The sequence below is a fragment of the Rhinoraja longicauda genome, chromosome 23 (genome assembly GCF_053455715.1).
Source record: "Rhinoraja longicauda isolate Sanriku21f chromosome 23, sRhiLon1.1, whole genome shotgun sequence".
Taxonomy (NCBI): Eukaryota; Metazoa; Chordata; class Chondrichthyes; order Rajiformes; family Arhynchobatidae; genus Rhinoraja; species Rhinoraja longicauda.
This window is the reverse complement of record NC_135975.1, coordinates 8,357,976-8,380,076: the sequence shown is the minus strand read 5'-3', so window position 1 is coordinate 8,380,076 and position 22,101 is coordinate 8,357,976. Positions and strand designations below refer to the sequence as shown.

The 22,101-nt window shown below is 39.1% G+C and overlaps 1 protein-coding gene across 1 annotated transcript in view; it reads right to left on the bottom strand.

The window, feature by feature from the left end:
* Nucleotides 1-4,038, bottom strand: part of copg2 (COPI coat complex subunit gamma 2) — a 41,701-nt gene extending 37,663 nt beyond the window's left edge. Inside the window, exons 1-2 of the mRNA XM_078420116.1 lie at nt 3,938-4,038; nt 3,250-3,302 (exon numbers count right to left, since the gene is read on the bottom strand). Coding sequence (XP_078276242.1) covers nt 3,250-3,302; nt 3,938-3,971 — 87 coding nt within the window. The 5' untranslated portion in view covers nt 3,972-4,038. The remainder of the gene's footprint in view (nt 1-3,249; nt 3,303-3,937) is intronic.
* Between the last annotated feature and the right edge of the window lie 18,063 nt (nt 4,039-22,101).

Genomic DNA, 22,101 nt, shown 5'->3' with positions numbered 1-22,101 from the left:
TTACAGCGAAAGCTCAGGTTCGATCCTGACTACGGGTGCTGCACTGTAAGGAGTTTGTACGTTCTCCCCGTGACCTGCGTGGGTTTTCTCCGAGATCTTCGGTTTCCTCCCACACTCCAAAGACGTACAGGTATGTAGGTTAATTGGCTGGGTAAATGTAAAAATTGTCCCTAGTGGGTGTAGGATAGTGTTAATGTACGGGGATCGCTGGGCGGCACGGACTTGGTGGGCCGAAAAGGCCTGTTTCCGGCTGTATATATATGATATGATATGATTGGGACTCTTTTAAAGAGCAATAAAAGTTAACTAAAAAGGCAATACGGGGAGAAAAGATGAGGTACGAGGGTAAACTAGCCAATAATATAAAGGAGGATAGCAAAAGTTTTTTTAGGTACGTGAAGAGGAAAAAAAATAGTCAAGGCAAATGTGGGTCCCTTGAAGACAGAAGCAGGGGAATTTATTATGGGGAACAAAGAAATGGCAGACGAGTTAAATCGTTACTTTGGATCTGTCTTTACTGAGGAAGATACACACAATCTCCCAAATGTTCTAGGGGCCGGAGAACCTTGGGTGATGGAGGAACTGAAGGAAATCCACATTAGGCAGGAAATGGTTTTGGGTAGATTGATGGGACTGAAGGCTGATAAATCCCCAGGGCCTGATGGTCTGCATCCCAGGGTACTTAAGGAGGTGGCTCTAGAAATAGTGGAAGCATTGGAGATCATTTTTCAATGTTCTATAAATTCAGGATCAGTTCCTGTGGATTGGAGGATAGCAAATGTTATCCTACTTTTTAAGGAGGGAGAGAGAAAACGGGTAATTATAGACCAGTTAGTCTGACATCAGTGGTGGGGAAGATGCTGGAGTCAATTATAAAAGACGAAATTGCTGAGCATTTGGATAGCAGTAACAGGATCATTCCGAGTCAGCATGGATTTACGAAGGGGAAATCATGCTTGACAAATCTACTGGAATTTTTTGAGGATGTAACTAGGAAAATTGACAGGGGAGAGTCAGTGGATGTGGTGTACGTCGACTTTCAGAACGCCTTCGACAAGGTCCCACATAGGAGATTAGTGGGCAAAATTAGAGCACATGGTATTGGGGGTAGGGTACTGACATGGATAGAAAATTGGTTGACAGACAGAAAGCAAAGAGTGGGGATAAATGGGTCCCTTTCGGAATGGCAGGCAGTGACCAGTGGGGTACCGCAAGGTTCGGTGCTGGGACCCCAGCTATTTACGATATACATTAATGACTTAGATGAAGGGATTAAAAGTACCATTAGCAAATTTGCAGATGATACTAAGCTGGGGGGTAGTGTGAATTGTGTGGAAGATGCAATAAGGCTGCAGGGTGACTTGGACAGGTTGTGTGAGTGGGCGGATACATGGCAGATGCAGTTTAATGTAGATAAGTGTGAGGTTATTCACTTTGGAAGTAAGAATAGAAAGGCAGATTATTATCTGAATGGTGTCAAGTTAGGAAGAGGGGATGTTCAACGAGATCTGGGTGTCCTAGTGCATCAGTCACTGAAAGGAAGCATGCAGGTACAGCAGGCAGTGAAGAAAGCCAATGGAATGTTGGCCTTCATAACAAGAGGAGTTGAGTATAGGAGCAAAGAGGTCCTTCTACAGTTGTACCGGGCCCTGGTGAGACCGCACCTGGAGTACTGTGTGCAGTTTTGGTCTCCAAATTTGAGGAAGGATATTCTTGCTATTGAGGGCGTGCAGCGTAGGTTCACTAGGTTAATTCCCGGAATGGCGGGACTGTCGTATGTTGAAAGGCTGGAGCAATTAGGCTTGTATACACTGGAATTTAGAAGGATGAGGGGGGATCTTATTGAAACATATAAGATAATTAGGGGATTGGACACATTAGAGGCAGGAAACATGTTCCCAATGTTGGGGGAGTCCAGAACAAGGGGCCACAGTTTAAGAATAAGGGGTAGGCCATTTAGAACGGAGATGAGGAAGAACTTTTTCAGTCAGAGAGTGGTGAAGGTGTGGAATTCTCCGCCTCAGAAGGCAGTGGAGGCCAGTTCGTTGGATGCTTTCAAGAGAGAGCTGGATAGAGCTCTTAAGGATAGCGGAGTGAGGGGGTATGGGGAGAAGGCAGGAACGGGGTACTGATTGAGAGTGATCAGCCATGATCGCATTGAATGGCGGAGCTGGCTCGAAGGGCTGAATGGCCTACTCCTGCACCTATTGTCTATTGTCTATTGAGAGGAATAGATTGGATCTCTTGCCCAGGGTAGGGGAATCAAGGACCAGAGGATATAGGTTCAAGGTGAAGGGGAAAAGATTTAATAGGAATCTGCGGGGTAACCTTTTCATACAATGGGTGGTGGGTGTATGAAGCAAGTTGCCAGAGAAAGTAGTTGAGGCTGGGACTATCCCAAGGTTTAAGAAACAATTAGACAGGTACATGGATAGGACAAGTTTGGAGGGATATGGACCAAGCACAGGCAGGTGTCGATGGGACATGTTGGCTGGTGTGTGCAAGTTGGGCCGAAGGGCCTTTTTCCAAACTGTATCACTCTATGACTATTTAATTTTGACTGTTGATGACACAATCCTGAATAGGTCCTGTTTTTAATTTTTAAATACAAAAAATGACAAAGAAAAAGAGTGTAGTACCGTTAATATGGCAAGCCAATTAGAGGGAAGTCTGAGGGATAAAGCAAAGATATGAAGTGAATGTCCTTTTACGTTTTTAAGGCGGCGAGAGATATTGAAAACATTATTCCCTCTGGTACGTGATGCAGGAACCAGAGGTCATAGATACAAAGTCATTGGAAATAGATTTTGAATGAAAAGAAAAACTAATTTTTATTTTAAAGTTTTAAAGATTTAGAAGCCTGAGAAAGTGGGTGAGACTGAATCCATGGACAATTTAAAATGGGAGTTGAGTGCATAATTAAGGAATTTCTGGTTTCAACTAAAATGAACTAAGTGACCAATCACAATGGCTCTCCCAAAGCACCGTTGAACACAACCAGCTGAATAGTCGGTGTTTCTATTTTGACTATTTATGTTGCTAAATCCATTATGATTATTAGCCTTGAAGGTGTATTTTCATTTTGCTCTTTTTCACAAATTGTACTACACATGTTCTCCCTTCCTTGTTTAGCCTGCATTTTGCAAATATCCATCCCTTAGTCCTCCTTCAGGCAATATTAATTCCCTGGCGGATCAGGGCCAAAATATTTTCAGACATATTCTTCGAGTTTTGATGTAATCGACTTGCCTCTTGAAGGACGACACTTTTTTCCAGTTGCTGGTAAGGATTACATCCACTTCCTAAACAGAATACAAAGAATGATGCATGGACAGCTTGTGATTAGTAATGTGCAATGTATTAACTGATTAAGTGCTGCCTGACCTGCTGAGACTCCAGCATTTTGTGAATAAATATCAACAAATATATAAGCTCACAATTCACGTTGGAATGATTCACATGTCCTCAGTAGAGTGTCATTGTCAGCCTGTAAACATTTTCAAAGATCAACAATTCTACCATGTGGTTGGGTTTTTTTTCCCCCTTAATCAAAAGTATTTTGGAGAGGCTCGACACCAAAAGCTGGAGTAACTGTCTCAGCAGCATCTATAGAGAGAAGGAATGGGTGACATTTTTTCGGGTCGAGACCCTTCTTCAGACTCAGCGGGTCAGTGTCCGGCTGGGAACTGAAACTCTCCCCCACAGACCCTGCCTGGCCCGCTGAATGTTGCTCAGTCACCCCTACCCGTTCACGCGGGAAGGTGGTGAAGTGCGACCACCGCAGCTGGTGATGGTAAGCAGGCAATCGTCCACCCCCGCCTCCCAGCGAGGGGGGAGGCGACAACAAGCGACGGGGCCTACGGTATTTCTGACTGCGCCCGCCATGAATCAAAACCCCGCCGGCAATCGTGGCTCGAAAGAGTCGCCACTCACTGACCCATCTCCTCGTTTTTCTTGTCGAATTTCTTCATAATTTCACACAGAAACAGGCGAAGAGACTGCGAGGCCCGGCGTCGCCAGGGAGACGGCACCCGCCCACACCCTTCACTCACTCACCCCTCCCTCCCTCGGCTGTTGCAGCCGGGTCACCCCGGGACGACTGACGGGCTGCGTGCGGCAAGGCCACTCTGCCCCTTCCACCAACCGGTACCTCACTATCAGATGTAAGGAATAGTTAATGGGTGCAAACTCAGGCGGCTTGAGCTCCCCGTTCCTCATTTGAACCAAATCATGTCTAATGTAAGACCTCAATTCTATATATTTTTTTCTCTCTGCTGCTCCCTGATTCTTTTAATATTTAGAAATCTAGCCATCTTAGTTTTGCACTGAGCCCTTCCAAATTAAGAATTCCAAAGATATTTTATTTTCATTTCAGTCTACAATGAGCTTCCATTGACTTTAAACATGTGACCTCTAGTCCTAGTCATGCGAGGCACCCTCCTTTGCGTCTATCCAATAGACAATAGGTGCAGGAGTAGACCATTCGGCCCTTCGAGCCAACACCGCCATTCAATGTGATCATGGCTGATCATTCTCAATCAGTACCCCATTCCTGCCTTCTCCCCATACCCCCTGACTCCGCTATCCTTAAGAGCTCTATCTAGCTCTCTCTTGAATGTATTCAGAGAATTGGCCTCCACTGCCCTCTGAGGCAGAGAATTCCACAGATTCACAACTCTCTGACTGAAAAAGTTTTTCCTCATCTCTGTTCCAGTCAAGTCTTCTAGGAACTTTCAATTAAGTCATTATTTTATGATATGGATGATGGTCATTAAGGCATGCTACCTCAGTATTCTTTGCCACTGGGATGGTAATGGTTTTCTTAAAACAGGTGGGGGACCTCAGAATGGAGTAGACAATAGACAATAGGTGCAGGAGTAGGCCATTCAGCCCTTCGAGCAAGCACGGCCATTCAATGCGATCATGGCTGATCACTCTCAATCAGTACCCCGTTCCTCCCTTCTCCCCATACCCCCTCACTCCGCTATCCTTAAGAGCTCTATCCAGCTCTCTCTTGAAAGCATCCAACGAACTGGGCTCCACTGCCTTCTGAGGCAGAGAATTCCACACCTTCACCACTCTCTGACTGAAAAGTTCTTCCTCATCTCCGTTCTAAATGGCCTACCCCTTATTCTTAAACTGTGGCCCCTTGTTCTGGACTCCCCCAACATTGGGAACATGTTTCCTGCCTCTATTGTGTCCAATCCCCTAATTATCTTATATGTTTCAATAAGATCCCCTCTCATCCTTCTAAATACCAGTGTATACAAGCCTAATTGCTCCAGCCTTTCAACATACGACAGTCCCGCCATTCCGGGAATTAACCTAGTGAACCTACGCTGCACGCCCTCAATAGCAAGAATATCCTTCCTCAAATTTGGAGACCAAACAGCACACAGTACTCCAGGTGCGGTCTCACCAGGGCCCGGTACAACTGTAGAAGGACCTCTTTGCTCCTATACTCAACTCCTCTTGTTACGAAGGCCAACATTCCATTAGTGAGAGGTTAAAGATGTATATGGATACCTCCGCCAGCTGGTCCGCACAGGTCCTGAGGATGTGGTTGGGGGCTCCATCTGGGCCAATTGATTTCTGTGGATTCATTCTCAGGAAGGCTGATGTTATGTCAACTCTAGTTTAGTTTAGTTTAGACATACAGTGCGGAAACAGGCCCTTCGGCCCACCGCGTCCGCACCGACCAACGTTCCCCGCACATTAACACTATCCTACTACTAAGGACAATTTGCACATACACCAAGCCAATTAACCTCCATATCTGTATGTCTGGAGTGTGGGAGGAAACCGAAAGAAACCATTGGTACTTTTTTTAACTCATTCTAACAATTATTTTCCTTCAACTGCTTATCTAAGTCCCTTTTGAAAGACATTAACTCTATTTCCTAGATTATAACTACTCTGCACAAAAAAGCTTTTCCAAATCTCCACATTGTATTTTTTTGTCTAAATCTTTAAATTTGTGCCCCATGAATATCTGATTCCCAGCAAAACCTAGCTTCAAATGTTTATCCTAATCCCTTTTGAAAGTGTAATTGGACATCCTTCCACTTTCCTTACAGTACATTCACAATCATAACAATTTGCATTAAAAAATCTCCTATTCGTTCAAAACCCTTTATGATTTCCAACATTTCAATGAAAGTTCTTAATCATCTGTACTTTGTGAAGAGTTCTCCATAATCTGCATAGTTGCAATTTAGAGAGGCTTACATCCTCTCTAAGCCTTTGACATTCCTCAACAACAATAACTTGCAATTATATCGCTTTTTTACTGGAGTAAATCATTTTAACATGCTTGACAGGAATATTAGCTGTTGTTATCTCCTCTCAGGCTGACAGCATTCATGATTTCACCACTTACACTGTAAATGCTTTAATGTTGCCTGTCAGCTAGCCAACTCTACAAATTTAAGGTATCTGAGTACGTATCTGTTGAAGGTTGTCCTTCAAGTCCATCTGCTGTTTCTGTCACTGAAAATGAGTAGGTTTCCATTGACCTTGCAGTAGATTCCGAGAACTACATAGGCACAACAGAACAAGAAGTGAACGGTGATGGTTCCATTTTATTTGTGTTGACTGGTTGTTAATTTGGTTTGGTCATCTTCATCAAATATGGTTAAGCAGATACTGAAATGATTAACAACCAGGAATGGCAATGGAATTAGATTTTTTTTCCTTTATTTTGTTTACTTATGGATGCGAATATGTGACAGGGCATCAATTTGTGACTATCTGTAATTGCCCTTGAATGGTACCTTGGTTAAAAACAAGGTCAGCAACAGTAAAGCTCTTTGACCATCAGCAATTAATCTATTAGCATCTCCATATTAATACACACCAATGATATTTTTAGTTATCATTCTTGATATACCTCAGACTCTTTCTCTTAGTTGATATATCACCATCTCCAAAACCCATAACCTCTACCACCAAGAAAGGTGTAAACCTGTAGCTACTAATTACTGTTTAGATTTTTTTTTCCATGTGATTTTATGTTCTCTAATGAACACATGGATGCACTGCACAAAACAGCAATTTTTGCATCAGCTCCATGATAAATTTAATAATTCTTCCCGAAGAAGATATTGCCATTAAAAGGAAATGTTATTCTGAATTGCAAAGGCAAGTGCATCTGCTCTTAATATAAGATTTGTTCTTCTCCTCATCTCTTTCCATATCTTGAATTTCGAACAGAAAATCCATTTAATAAATCTACTTTTCAGGGAGAAATACTTGCCCATTCGGACACAAATTTCAGAAAGGGAAACAAGCAAGAAAATTATATCTGAAAAGTCCAACTGGAAACGTTGTCTATCCATTCTCTCTACAGATGCTGCTTAACCTGCTGAGTTCGTCCTTTGTTTTTTTGCTTGCAGAAAATTAAATCATTTGCTTTTAAGTCTGAAAATTAAGTCCCAGATCATGTCACTTTAAGTGTATTTCCACTCCTGCACACTCAGATAAATTCTAGATTATTGGAAATTAAGTTAGCCTGTGACTTTTTGTTTTTGCTGATCTATCTAAATGGTTGAGTACAATCAGTTGAATTATCATGGTGCATTGGTTCAATTAGATTTGGAATTACAGTATTATGAGGTCTTGTCAAGGCCACTTCAAGAGCTCTTTGTATTGGAAAATGGACCTTTATGTTTACATGTTTACATTTTTACATAACAGTAATGACAAGAGATTTTTAGTTTATTGGCACAATAACATAACTTCTAGCTAGCTCAATATTTTACTCCTGCAAGTAGATCAGACGGAAGTAGAAGCAATAAACCTAAATAGGGCTGAGACCACTATCCTTGTTGGCAGATATGCTGAGGTTTTTTGACGAATGCTTCCATTAGAATGGCAGGGGAATGGGGTGTTTAAGAACAGATTCGGATGGGAGAGAAGCAGAACTGGAAACTATTTTGGAAAATTAGTGGGTCAGGAATGCAAGAAAACAGGGGTAGTAAAATATACCAGAAATATGTCTGGTTGTATATTTATATATAAATGCAAGGCTTACAATGAGTAAAGCAGATGAACTGAAGGCACAGATAGACATGCCGAAGTGTGACATTTTTGCTAATACTGGAAAAACCCTAAAATGGAGTATTACTGGTTTGGGTTTTTCAGTTTAGGCAGAGATCAGGTACAAAACAAGAGTTTGGTAAAATAAGTAAAGGAAGCAGTCATTGCTATAACAAGGACTGATAAGAAACATCAAATGAGTTTATGTAGATTGAACTAATCACTCTTGGAAGTTAACAATATACTACTGAAGAACAAGGAAGTGCAAGTTTGTAGGCACCTTTCTGACAAGTATAAGCACCATGTTATCAGAGGGAATTATAATACCCTAACATTAGTTGTGATATAATCATGTTAAACAAATAGAAAACACAGAATTCATAAATTGCACTGTGGACTACATTGTTAGTCAATAAGATTGGGGTGGTGGTATGGTATTGTGCCTCAGTTGCAAATGCACAAATTCACAGAGAGAGGCTAACAAAAAGATTGCAAGATATAGTTACATAAAGCTTTTGATTCAATTGAATAAAAAATGTAGCTGGCTGGCTGAAGCTGCCAAATAAAACTGTTTAGTCTGCATAAGAGTAGTTATTAAGCCATTATCTTTTTGTGTTATTAAACAGACTTTCCTTTTGTAACCTATGATAATATTTTGTTGATTTGATCCTTAATATCACCTTATTGTACAATTCCAGAAAGCTGCTGAATACATTTGGGCTAATAACATACTTTGAAATTATTCAGGCTAACATAGCTGATAGTTAATAGGTATTTCTACCAAATTTAAATTGCTGATAGTCGTACTCCTGTGTTATCACATGAGATAATTGAAATGATCTCACTTTCTATATGAATGCAGCAAATGGTGGGCAGAATATTTACTGTAATTTTGCTCTTCTAATTCATAAAAAGGGGGTGTTTTACTTTTCTTTCACAAAGTAGTCTCCAGATCAGCACAATGATTCATGTGCACAAGAGGGCATCAGAGAACGAATACAGAGGGTGAAACAGAAATAAAATATTTTAGTTTAAAAAAAATCTTCAGTCTGAAGAAGCATTTAGTGCGGGACCCTCGAAAATGCATATGCTACTTTTGCTACTCGATTAATCCTGCAGTGACAGTATGTAAGCAATGCAGATGCTAGAAATCCAAAAACAAAAATAGTAAATGTTAGAAGCATTCTGCAAATCAAACTGAATTTATGGGATGAAAAACAGTTAAGAACCCTTCACCTGAACTGAGAAAGTGAGAAGTTGCAGAGAGAGGAAGGTATGAAGAAAAAAAAGACAATGTCTTTGATGGGATGCAAAGTTATCAAGGTTAACTATTACTTTAAAATTCAGCAATTAAATACTTAAAAGATAAAAAGAAACAAATTGGAACAGAAAGCTATAACCCCACATCTATATTATAGAGAAGGTGGTTGCTTGAAATTGTTAAGTTACTGATCTTCAGCCTGGGTACTCAGCCAGAAGACTCCAGGTCTTAATACTGAAGATCAGTAGTTGCTCAAGTTTACGTACATTTGTTGGAGTAATGTTGGAGCTCAAGAACAAAGAGGTTAGAGATGGTAGAGAGAACAGAAAATTAAAGGTGAAACATCATTTCATTTGCACATACAATTTAGTATATTGCATATGTTTATAAATGTGGTTTCCTCTATATTGTAGAAACCAAACACAGATTGATCAGCACCTCTGTTCAGTCCACCATGGTGACTGCGAGCTTCCAATTGCCAGCTGCTCCATTAATGTGGCTGTAAGTTTCCATTACAATTTATTTTGTGTACCTTGGCAATGTTGAAGACAGTCCTCTCCACACCTCCCTTTCTTTGCAACACACTTGTTTTCTTACATTACCAGTTCTGATGAAAGGTCGTTGACCTGAAAATCTGATTTTGTTTCTTTCCCTCTGGTTGCTGCTTAACCTGCCGAGTACTACAGCATTTTCCATTTTTGGTTTGTTTATTTATTAGTGCATTTTGAATATTATATACATTGCAGCCAAAAGTTATCCATGGTGACTTTGTGTTGTTTAATTAGACTTTTAGATATCCTCTCAACTTCAGTACATCCATGGGTATTTGTATGGAATATTTTGAAGGATCAGTGGTCTGGATATTAAGGTGTCCTGTTTGTTGCCCAGACTAGGCAATCCATTTTTTGTTGTGGGCTGATAAAACTAAGTAGGTTGGTAGGTCTTTTCAGAGGATAATGAACAGTATTGTAAATGCATTTTCCAGACTGGGGGAGTATTTTGTATAAGAATATTCATACTCAAATGGGATATTACAATAATCTGATAATTTCATCGTCCCCATTTCCAATAATATATTTTAAAAATCCTTATTTTAATTAACTGAAATTAAATGCCCCAGCGCCCATGGTGTGATTGATGTCGATCTCCGATAATTAGCAGGTCCCTGTATCATTAGTCCGATAACGTAATTATTAGGTTATTGTTTCCTGTTGAGAACTAAAAGTAATGGGTGTTATGCATATATTCCTTTTAAAATCAGGAAAAAGGTTGTCTTGTAAAATTCTACTGCCAAAATACAGCAAATATAATTGCAAATCTGGTTTAGTGTTAGTTTGAATCACCTTTTTTATATGCTGTTTTAAGTTCCTGTATTAGTCCCCCATGATAGGTTGGTCTACATGGTATTCACACGAGCTGGATAATTGGCCCTAAATGTGGTGAAAGGTGGTGGTGAAAGGATGTTTTTAAGATTCAAAGTTTGTGTCTAGTGGTGTACCACAGGGACCGGTGGTGGGACCTTTGCTATTTGTGATATATATCTATGACTTGGATGTGAAATGACGAGAAATGATTAGTAAGTTTGTGGATGACACAAAACTGGTGGTGTGCAATAGTAAAGAAGGTTGTCTTAGTGTACATCAGATCATAGATCAACTAGAAAGTTTGGTGGAATGTTGGCAGTTGAAATTTAATCCCAATTAGTGCAAGGCAATGAATTTTGGAAGGTTTAGTAAGGAAATGTTTTTATGTATTTCCTTTCACAGGCTGATACCTCAACGTTCTACACAGCCAACAAATTATTTTTGTGTTTTATTTCACTGTTGTAACATAGCAAACAGCGAGATCCTATAAATGATAATGTCCTACTGACCAGATATTAATTTAGCCTATTACAAGGTTTTCAAGATGGTTAACGTGAGAGCTGTAGCAGGGAAAGACTTCAGTAACAGTGAGGCCATCTGAAGAAGGGTCCCGACCCGAAACGTCACCCATTCCTTCTCTCCCGAGATGCTGCCTGACCTGCTGAGTTACTCCAGCATTTTGTGAATAAATCGATTTGTACCAGCATCTGCAGTTATTTTCTTATAGGCCATTAGCAGGTACAGGACCCGAAACGTCACCCATTCCTTCTCTCCTGAGATGCTGCCTGACCTGCTGAGTTACTCCAGCATTTTGTGAATAAATACACTTGTGGTACTGTGATTGGAAGAGAGCGAGGCAAGCAAAAGTGGTAAAACTTGCAAATGCTGGCATGAATGGCAATTCTGCTTTGGCAGCTTTGGTTTGCCACTATGTTTCTTTCTTTTAATGCTAGTTCTGTCAGCTTTTGTATTGCTCACCAATTCTTGCCTATTGCCGCTCATTTTTATGTGGGGAGATTCTTTGGATGTCTATGGGGACCAACTTTCTTTCACCATTATCTTCAGTTTTCCAAGAAATCAGACATTTTCCTTATATTGACAATTCTCCAATGACAAAATGTAGAATTCATCCTATTAAGAGGAGTGTCTTGCCTTCAAAGCACATGATCACACTAATCTACCTATCCTTCAAATCTGGCACACCACCGGGTGGGGTGGTGCCGCACGATGGCAGCCTTGCCAACAGTCGGTGTCATCCTTTTCTTCTTTTGTTGTTTTTAGTCTGGTGTTAAATTTATGTTTTAGTGTATTTTTAGTTTTGTATTATGTGGGGGGGGGGGTGGGGGAAACTTTTTAAAATCTCATTCCTCGATGGAGGTGCGACTTTTTCCGTATCATATCTCCGCAATGTGGCCTAACATCATAGAGTTGGCGGTCCCTTTGCTGGGGATCGACTTCGGGAGCTCCAACCACGGGAACCTGCGGACTTAACATCATGGAGCTTGCGGTCCCTTGGTTAGGGATCGGCCTCGGGCGCTCCAACCGCGGGAGCCTGCGGACTTAACATCATGGAGCTCGACTTTGGAATCGACTTTGGAAACTCCAACCGCAGGAGCTTCGACTGCCCCGATCGCGGGAGCTTTGATCGCCCCAACGTGGGAGCTTCGATTGCGCCGACTACGGATGGTTCGACTGCCCCGACCGCGAGAGAAAAGGAGGGAAGAAGATAATACGTTATTGCCTTCCATCACAGTGCACTGTGGTGGATGTTATGTTAATTTTTATGTAGTTGTGTTTCTTGTTGCTTTTTTGGTATGACTGTATGGCAAATCAAATTCTTTGTATGTTTTTACATACTTGGCTAATAAATTAATTACAATTACATTTAATAATCCATCATAAATTACTGAATAAGAATTAAAGATCAGATCCAAAGACTAGATCCTTTATTATACTCTACTTATCATATCATATCATATATATACAGCCGGAAACAGGCCTTTTCGGCCCACCAAGTCCGTGCCGCCCAGCGATCCCCGTACATTAACACTATCCTACACCCATTAGGGACAATTTTTACATTTACCCAGCCAATTAACCTACATACCTGTACGTCTTTGGGCAGTCAAAATTATTCTATTGGAGAATAAACAAGTATATATTCTGGTTGTATTAGTGAGAATATTTGTAAGTGAATTCTCTTTAGGTATGAATACAAAATCCCACATATTGTCTGAAATTTAATTGCATAATCCGTCTATTCTATCATGAAAAAAGAATTTGAAATTAGACCATTTTTGTTTGCAACATAGTTATTGCTATGACTAATTCCAAATTTATTTGAATTTAAATTTACAGCTATTCATTTATTATCACATCTACAAAGGAAGCTGGAACGTCAAAGGCAAATCACTTTCTACTACTGCAACAGATTTTACAGGCAAATTGTGTTGAGTACATACAATAAACTTGCTTATTCACAGCTTAGATGTAACAGATGATTTGGCAATCAATCATAGATCTCACTTTACAATCAATTAAATAAAAAAGTTATCTACCATCAGCAGGTACACATTTCACTTAACTCTTTTATCTTCAACTTCAAACACGTGAAATAATATTTAATATTAAGCAACAGCAGCAACATACATTATACTAGAATCTATTAACAATCCAGAGATAAAAATTCAGAGAGGAGTAACCTGCCTCACTGGTGAAATGAAGTATTCTTAATAGTAGAGGTCACTGTGACTCATTACGAGTGTTGATCAAAAATAATCGATTTTCACAGTTCTTGTTACTGGTTTATCTCAGTTAGACACATGGAGAGGGGAAATATATCAAGATAAAGCCATTAAATTCAAGAGAACACATACCCGCACCTGTTTTTACTACACTGTTCCTGTAAAACAACAATCATGGACTGCTGTTGCCTTTTAGCAAAAATAACCCATAGGGTAGGCTAATCTAGAAGGTTAGATGTTGGTGAGACCACATTTGTAATATTGTGTCCAGTTCTGGTCTTTCTACTTTAGGACAGATGTCAAGGAACTGGAAACGGAGCAATAAAACATTCACCAGGAAGTTACCAGGACTCGAGGGCTTGAATTATAATGAGAGACTGGATAGACTAGGGCTTTTTTGTTTGGAGTGTAGGAGGTAGCGGTGGAGGCAAGCTCAATGACGATGTTTGTATAGGTATATGTACAGGATACGTTTAGAGGGAAATGGGCTAAAAGCAGGCAAATAAGACTAACAGTTATAAAACCTATTCGGCATGGGCGAGCTGGGCCAAAGTGTCTGTTTCTGTACAGCATGACTCTACAATTTGAGTCACGCACTATAACAATGTCTTAATGCCGAGGAAACCACTATCATCATGACAGTTGAAGAAGGGTAATTGAGGTGGTTGTTCTCAACCCAAAACCACATTTGGAAAATAGTGATTAATTTCAGAACTGAGTAAACTAATTAGATCAAAATAGTATGGCAGATGTAAACTAAAGGTAAAATGATTAACAATTTAAGTATGTGTCTATGTTACAGAAAAATAATCAAATGAGAGGAATTGTATCAAATCCCCATTGTAAGAGTTTTTTCTCCTGGCTGTGCAATCAGCACTAAGTATTTCACATTACAAGAAAAACTACATTTTCTGCTTTTAGCTACTTTGTGGGGACTGATGAAGTACAATAAACAAGACTTGAAGCAGTTGACTAAATGCTCTGTTGACTTAGGTATGACAAATGGCACTGGAAAATTGGGAGTGATGAAATAGAGAAGGGAAAGCAGGTGAAAAATATTTTGGATTTATTCACAAAATGCTGGAGTAACTCAGCAGGTCAGGCAGCATCTCGGGAGAGAAGGAATGGGTGACGTTTCGGGTCGAGACCCTTCTTCAGACTGATGTCAGGGGGGCGGGATAAAGGAAGGATATAGGTGGAGACAGGAAGATAGAGGGAGATCTGGGAAGGAGGAGGGGAAGGGAGGGACAGAGGATCTATCTAAAGTTGGAGAAGTCGACGTTCATACCACCAGGCTGCAAACTGCCCAGACGAAATATGAGGTGCTGCTCCTCCAACTTCCGGCGGGCCTCACTATGGCACTGGAGGAGGCCCATGACAGAAAGGTCAGACTGGGAATGGGAGGGGGAGTTAAAGTGCTCGGCCACCGGAAGATCAGTTTTGTTAATGCGGACCGAGCGCAGGTGTTCAGCGAAGCGATCGCCGAGCCTGCGCTTGGTTTCGCCGATGTAAATAAGTTGACATCTAGAGCAGCGGATGCAATAGATGAGGTTGGAGGAGGTGCAGGTGAACCTTTGTCTCACCTGGAAAGACTGTTTGGGTCCTTGGATGGTGTTGAGGGGGGAGGTAAAGGGACAGGTGTTGCATCTCGTGCGGTTGCAGGGGAAAGTGCCCGGGTTTGTATACTATTTTCCTTCTTAAAGGCTGTGAATAGTTTCTTATACAAGGAGTATGGAAGAACGACAGCTTCACTAGATGTTAAAAGCAAGTTTTTACTTCCCATTGAACGGTGAGGAATTGCACAGACTTTGCCACAGATAAATAATGTAATTAACCCTTTTGCAGCTGAGGGATTCTTGACCCAGGGCTTAACAGCATGTCGTGTCGAATGCTGTAAAGAAGCAAATTGAAGGAATAGATATTTCTCTAATTTATATATATTTTTATTATGCATGCTTATAAATGGGTAGACGAAGTGAATGCTCCAAGCACATACAATACATGGATAAATAAAAAAATATTAATGCTACTGTCTTACATTTCTTGCTAATTATTTTATCCAATAATGTAAAAAACACCATTGGTGCTTGCCTCCAGTTACTACAGAGTCTTGTGTAGATTCATTGATTGAGATTGAGAACTATGATTTTTAAAAACTCTATTTTCTTCGTAACATGAGACCATGATGGATGCAGCAAATGACTGGGTGGACTTTTCTTTCCTTTGCAGGGGAACACATTTCATGGCTCAAAGTTGTACCACACAACCAGAATAATGTTAATTACACCAGTTTCCAATTCATCGTGGCTGAATAAATGTCCTTTAGCCATACAATGAATGAATGAATGAATACTGCAGTCTTTTAATAAGTAACAAATTAAAACATGTTGCATCCATAAAATCAACACTTTCCTCAAAAAAAATCTTCATTTTCTAACATAGGATTAACTATGTTGGAAAAGTACGTCTCTTAATATTGGATTCCTCATGTAACAAACCTCTTAACTACCACTCTACATTTTTCCATTTTCTGTTGATTTACAAATGGAATATTTAATCTTATCTGTCAATTAGATTTTTAGTGCTAACAGATTTTAGTTATAAGCATGCAGCTGCAGTTTCATGCTGACAATGAAATATATTAATAGTTAATAAGTACAAATCTACTTTCTTCGACCAATTTTTGCCATCAGACGAGCATTAGCTGCTGCCTTTGCCCTCATGTTTTGAACTTTAGCAATATTTAAAAGAATATTGAGAATGTTCGTCGGTACATCGAGAGACAAGGTGAATTTGGTTCGACGATTGCTCCTTGCTGTATTCCGGTACATTTTTCTTTTTAATTGTGTTCGGGTGAGATATTTATAGCGTGAAAATGGCAATGTCCTCTTCTCTTTTTCTTCAACAAACGAAGATCTGTCATTTGGTAGGTAGGTGGTGTCTTTGTCCTTTGAGGAGTTTTCAGGAGGTTCTTCTTTCACTGCTTCAGAGAGCTGCTCATTGTCGTAAGAATAGCTTTTGTTCAATTTGTACACTCCATAGCCAAAACCTGTTCTTGCAGTGCAGCATACAATTAACAGCAACACAAGTTTGGTGAAAGACATCATTTTTTTCCTGTTTTAAAAACATAAATCAAATTAATTAGATCAGTTCTGATGAAAAAATATCAACCAGAAATGTTATTTCTGTTCCTCTCTCCATAAACACTACATCACCTGTAGAATATTTCAGGCATTTTCTGTTTTTAACTCAGATCAGTTACAACTCAGGAATAAGTCATATTTTGAACCTTAAAGTAAAAGATTAAATAGCAATTAATATTGATTAGGAATGCAAATTTAACTGAAAATTATTCATCCATATCTTTGGGAATATTCACTTAATATTTATCACCTCTTTGTGGTTTGTGTAGCCCAGGTGAACATTTTATTTACATCACAAGTATAAAGTGTGCATTATCATTACAAATCTTTCACTGAATGGAGGATAATGAAAGGAATTACACAAGGTTGGGTATTAAAGTGCAGTCCAGTGTTAAAAGCATCTCTATAAATGCTGCCAGACCTGCTCAATATTTATTTTAGTAAATGAAAATTAATAAAACTTCAGAGATTGAAAACATAAAATAAAAATGAAAATGCTATAAACACTCAGCAGGTTAGACAGCATCTGCAGAAAAATAAATCTTTTGGGTCAAAGTCTGACAAATGAGTATTCCCAGCTTTTCTGTTTTTATTAGAATTTACTCAGCATATTATTTACTTTTGATTTTCAGCATTTGCAATCATTTCCTTTCCAATTAAGCAGCAATAATTTGATAGTTAAAGGTAAAAAGGTGAACAGAAATGAGTTGTGAAAATTGACGATTCTTTGCTGTTAAAGTGAAGGGACTGCGATCCCGGTGAAATCAAAGGGTTAAACCTGCCCAAATTAAAAAGGTAACTTTAGGAGAGAAAATAAGCAATTCACATGCTACTCTTAGCAAGTTAAAAAGGATACACAGATATCTTGCATTATGCAGGGCATCTATGCTTGATGTCATTTTGTTTTCCTTCTATCCCCTCACCCAACCCAGTTCTTTTGGATTTTTAAAGATAGACCTGTATTTTCATTGTTTCAACTGCTAAAATACTTGATTTTTTTTTTTAATGGGGAAATTGTTCATGGTAATGCACAATCTATGTGTCCATCACTAATAGCTCCCTTTACAATTAAAACGTCTGATTGCTGTATTGAATACCCTGAGTTCAATTAGATAACATGTTTATTCAGATCATGAGTCAATTACAGGATTGTTTAAAGGCAATATTAAATAATTTGAATTTTTTGTTTACCGTCTCATTTTCTAAAAGAAAGTGTGCCAGAGAAGTTTGTTCATGACAAGTGTGACTTCCATTATTTGTGTCAAAATAATCTTGAATACAGTTTTCTAAATAATATTCAGAGATCCTTTATCCATTCATACCTCATTTTTAACTTCTAATATGAATTCCTATCTTCATTTTTATAATGGCAACTACCTATGTACATGTATTACACATTGATTATAAACGTTTTTCCGACAGAGGCACTTTGATGCCACAAATACTTAATTATAATATGACAAATGCATACAAGTAGCTTCCATTTCAAGACCTATCGTAATTTATAAAATAATTATACATCATTATAAATAGAAGTATTATAAATAGAAGTACTATAAATAGAATAGGAACAGCACCGATAGAGTTGGTGGTGCAGCGATAGAGTTGCTGCCTTGCAGCACCAGAGACCTGGGTTCGATTCTGACCACGGGTGTCCGTACGGAGTTTGTACATGCTCCCTATGACCGCGTGGGTTTTCTGCAGGTGCCCCGGTTTCCTCCCACACTCAAGACATACAGGTTTGTAGGTTAATTGGCTTTGATAAAGATTGTAAATTGTCCCCAGTGTGTAGGATTGTGTTAACGTACGGGGTGATCGGCGGACTCCGTAGGCCAAAGGGCCTGTTTGCACTCTGTATCTCTAAATTAAACTATAAAACTAATCAAAGAATATAACATTTTGATGAATGTATAATGTCTGCACGCTCTGGTCCAATTATTCACCTGCCCTTTAATGACATTTCTTAATCTGAAGACTAAGGTTAGGCAGTCACGCTGCCTCAAGTAAGATTCTTATTGTACCTTTACCTCACCGCACTTGTGCATATGACAATAAACTCAACTTGATATCCCATAAAACCTGAAATTAAAATATTAAAAAATATACAGATGCCTGCCTCTACTGCCTTTTGAGATGTTTCTTAATTTTCTGCACTTTCCTAGCTTTAGGCTGCAAAAAAAATTGCATTTCTTTTCCTATTAAAAGCAGTAAGCCATTCGAGAGTACATCTCCTGGTGATAGTTTGTTTGCAGTCCAAAAAGCACGCTCCAATTTATGTTGGTGACAGCTAGACATTCAGCTTTGTTACCTTTTTAGAAAATGGACAAATGTTCAGAATGTTCTCATGGTGATGTTAATTCTTTTCAATTCTATGGGGAAAAAAATCATTTGCAGCTTTTGATTTTGAAACCTGAGCTTTGTTGAAGAAAGGATTTAATGAATATCGCAAAAATATTTTTTTAAACTTTTAAAGTACAACATTTCACATTACCTTGATGTTTTAATGTTTCTGTTTCTTTAATCTTAATTTTGACTTCAGCGAAGTCCGTTGCTGAGACAAAATGATGAACCCATTTCCAAAAATATCCCGAGTGATTCAATTGGTTAACCTTTACTTCATTAGCAAGTTATCTTGACTCATCATTGAAAATTGGTTGCGTCATGAGTTCTCTTTGCTATCCCTTAATAGTTTGACATGCATTCCTTTCCTTTGATATTTATATTATCTGCTCTGGTCTGTTACTGTCTTATTTCAAGTCAATTAGCACACTGAGATGGTAAAATGAGCAAGCCTCTAGTAAAAGTGGATAGATACAAACTTTTAATATATAATTGGCTCTTTTCCTGATGTGATGTTCGTATTAACCATGCCACACTAAGTGTGAGTGGGATGTGCCTGCATAGGTTTATCAGGTAGGTTTTTGGAATATGTGACGTACTTAGCACAATTCTTAACATGTTACACAACTTAATAAAGAGTAAAAATGAATTAATAAGTAAGATTGCCATTTCTCTACTGACAGCATCAGTAGTGCTTAAGTGGTGATGGTCGAGAGCTTCAAGTTCTTGGATGTAAATATCACCAACAATTTGTCCTGGTCCGACCACATTGACGCTGCAGCCAAGAAAGCACACCAATGCCTCCACTTCCTGGCAGAAGAAAATTTGGCACGTCTCCATTAATTCTCAACAAATTCTGCATATGCACCGTAGAGAGCATCCTATTGGGATGTATCACAATATTTTGTTGTGAAATTGGATGTGACACACACTACAGCCATGAGTAAAAATTCACGCCGTTGTATACTGGTTGCAACCAAAGTAGTTTTTTTAAATTTATTCACAAAATGCTGGAGTAACTCAGCAAGTCAGGCAGCATCTCGGGAGAGAAGGAATGGGTGACGTTTCGGGTCGAGACCCTTCTTCAGACCTCTTCAAGGTTTTTTTTAACCTTGAGGAGCATATGGTAACTCAACATTGTGAATTGAAAAATTATATTATTCTACCATTTAGTTGTCCATGTGGACTTGATGTTCTGTATAGTGTAAGAAAATAACTGCAGATGCTGGTACAAATCGAAGGTATTTATTCACAAAATGCTGGAGCAACTCACTGAGTTACTCCAGCATTTTGTGATGTTCTGTATAGATTGCTTTTACGTCATAAATGTATATGATGTCACAATATCAAGCTTCTTCAGTGACACTGGAGCACCTCACTTTTTTGTAATTAGCAATGAAATGAGAGTATTCGTCGCCAACTTTAATGAAAACTTCCCAGAGAGTTTAAATGATTTCTGTGACATAAGGTTCCCTTTCTTCCTCGTTAGTGTCTGTTCAAGGGAGTTTCTGGCCCATACAAAACATGAAACTAAAATGTCATAAATAAAAATGATAAAATATTTTGAAATATTTATCTGAGGAAATTATAATTTACCCATATAATTTTTTTCAGACCACAGAGTTTTGAATATGCAATTATGGTCCAGTACACAATAAAAAACATGTACCTCAAGCAACAACATTTTCTAAATATACAAATATTGATATTTTCAATAATTTTAATAAATTGCAAAAGAGTTCAGGCTGTGGAGGAATGCTGAATCAGTAGGAAAATCTAGTGTTCCCATATTAAAATATGTACATGTCAACAGATCAATGTAATGTGCATGTTGTTGGCGGTTTGCCGTCTATACAGCCAGGATTCCTTTATTGATTGCTATCCATTTTCCTGACAACAGGTGCATCCTAACGCATGGCATCCCTGTGTGGTACCTCAGCTGCACGGAGGCAGAAAGGAAAGCTCTACAGCGGGTAGTCCATAGAGCTCAGAGGGCCATCGGAACACAGCTACCAGACTTGGAGGGCATCTACAACACATGATGCCTCAGAAAAGCCACCAGCATCCACAAAGACTCTTCACACCCCTGCAACAGTCTGTTCGAACTCCTTCCATCGGGCAGACGATACAAGGCCTTCTACGCCCGCACCTCCAGACTCAGGAACAGCTTCATCCCCAGGGCCATAGCAGCTATGAACCGGTCCTGCTGAGCCGGATGGTCACAACGCATAGATCAACTTGCACTTTACCCTGTCTAAAACTGTTACAATTGTTTCGTCGGGTTGCTGTTGTCTAAATTACTTAAATTATTGCATCGTATGGGAGGCGCATTCCCAATCTCATTGTACCCCTGGGTACAATGACAATAAAGATATATTGTATTATATTGTATGAGTACGAATGCTAGATGAGAGCATGAATAGGTTGGGCTGCAATGGCTATTATACCTGAAAATCATATCTATGCTTCACAGGTGAAACATTGCCATTTGGAATAGGAACAGACTAAAGCCTCAAAAATGAATGCAGAATAAAAAACAGGAGAAAGAATAAAGCACATGGCCCTTTGTGCCTGCTCCATCATTCCATGGGATCATGACTTCAGTTCCACTTTCTTCCACATCATTCTTAATTTCCTATACATCAAATCCTATCCCTCTCAGTCTTGAATATATTCAATGAGTCCGCCTCTGCAGCTCACTGGGAGCTAGAGAATGTCAAAGATTCACGACCCTTTATAGAAAAAAGCCTTTCTTCTATTTCATCTGGACTATGCTTCCATATTTTAGTTTTCACCATAAGGAGAAACATCCTCCCAGCATCCAATTTTACACAATCTGCCACAATTTTTTATTTCATAAGACCACCTACAATTTTTCGAAACACCAAAACGTGTAGACCCTACCTGCTTAATCTTTCATCGAGGAATCAACCTGGTTGACATTCTCTTAATTGAGCCCAATGTAAAGAAAGCCTTACTTAAATAAGAAAATTAAATTTTATTATGTATTTTTGGCTTGGTCTCATCAATGCCCTGTAAATTTGTAGTCACCATCCTACTTTTATACAATTGATCCACAATTTTAACTGAGATTTATTCTTAACATAGTATAGATTAGAAATGAAATAACTGTTATATTTTCGTTTTATAGGAAAATAACTGCAGATGCTGGTACAAATCGAAGGTATCACGAAATGCTGGAGTAACTCAGC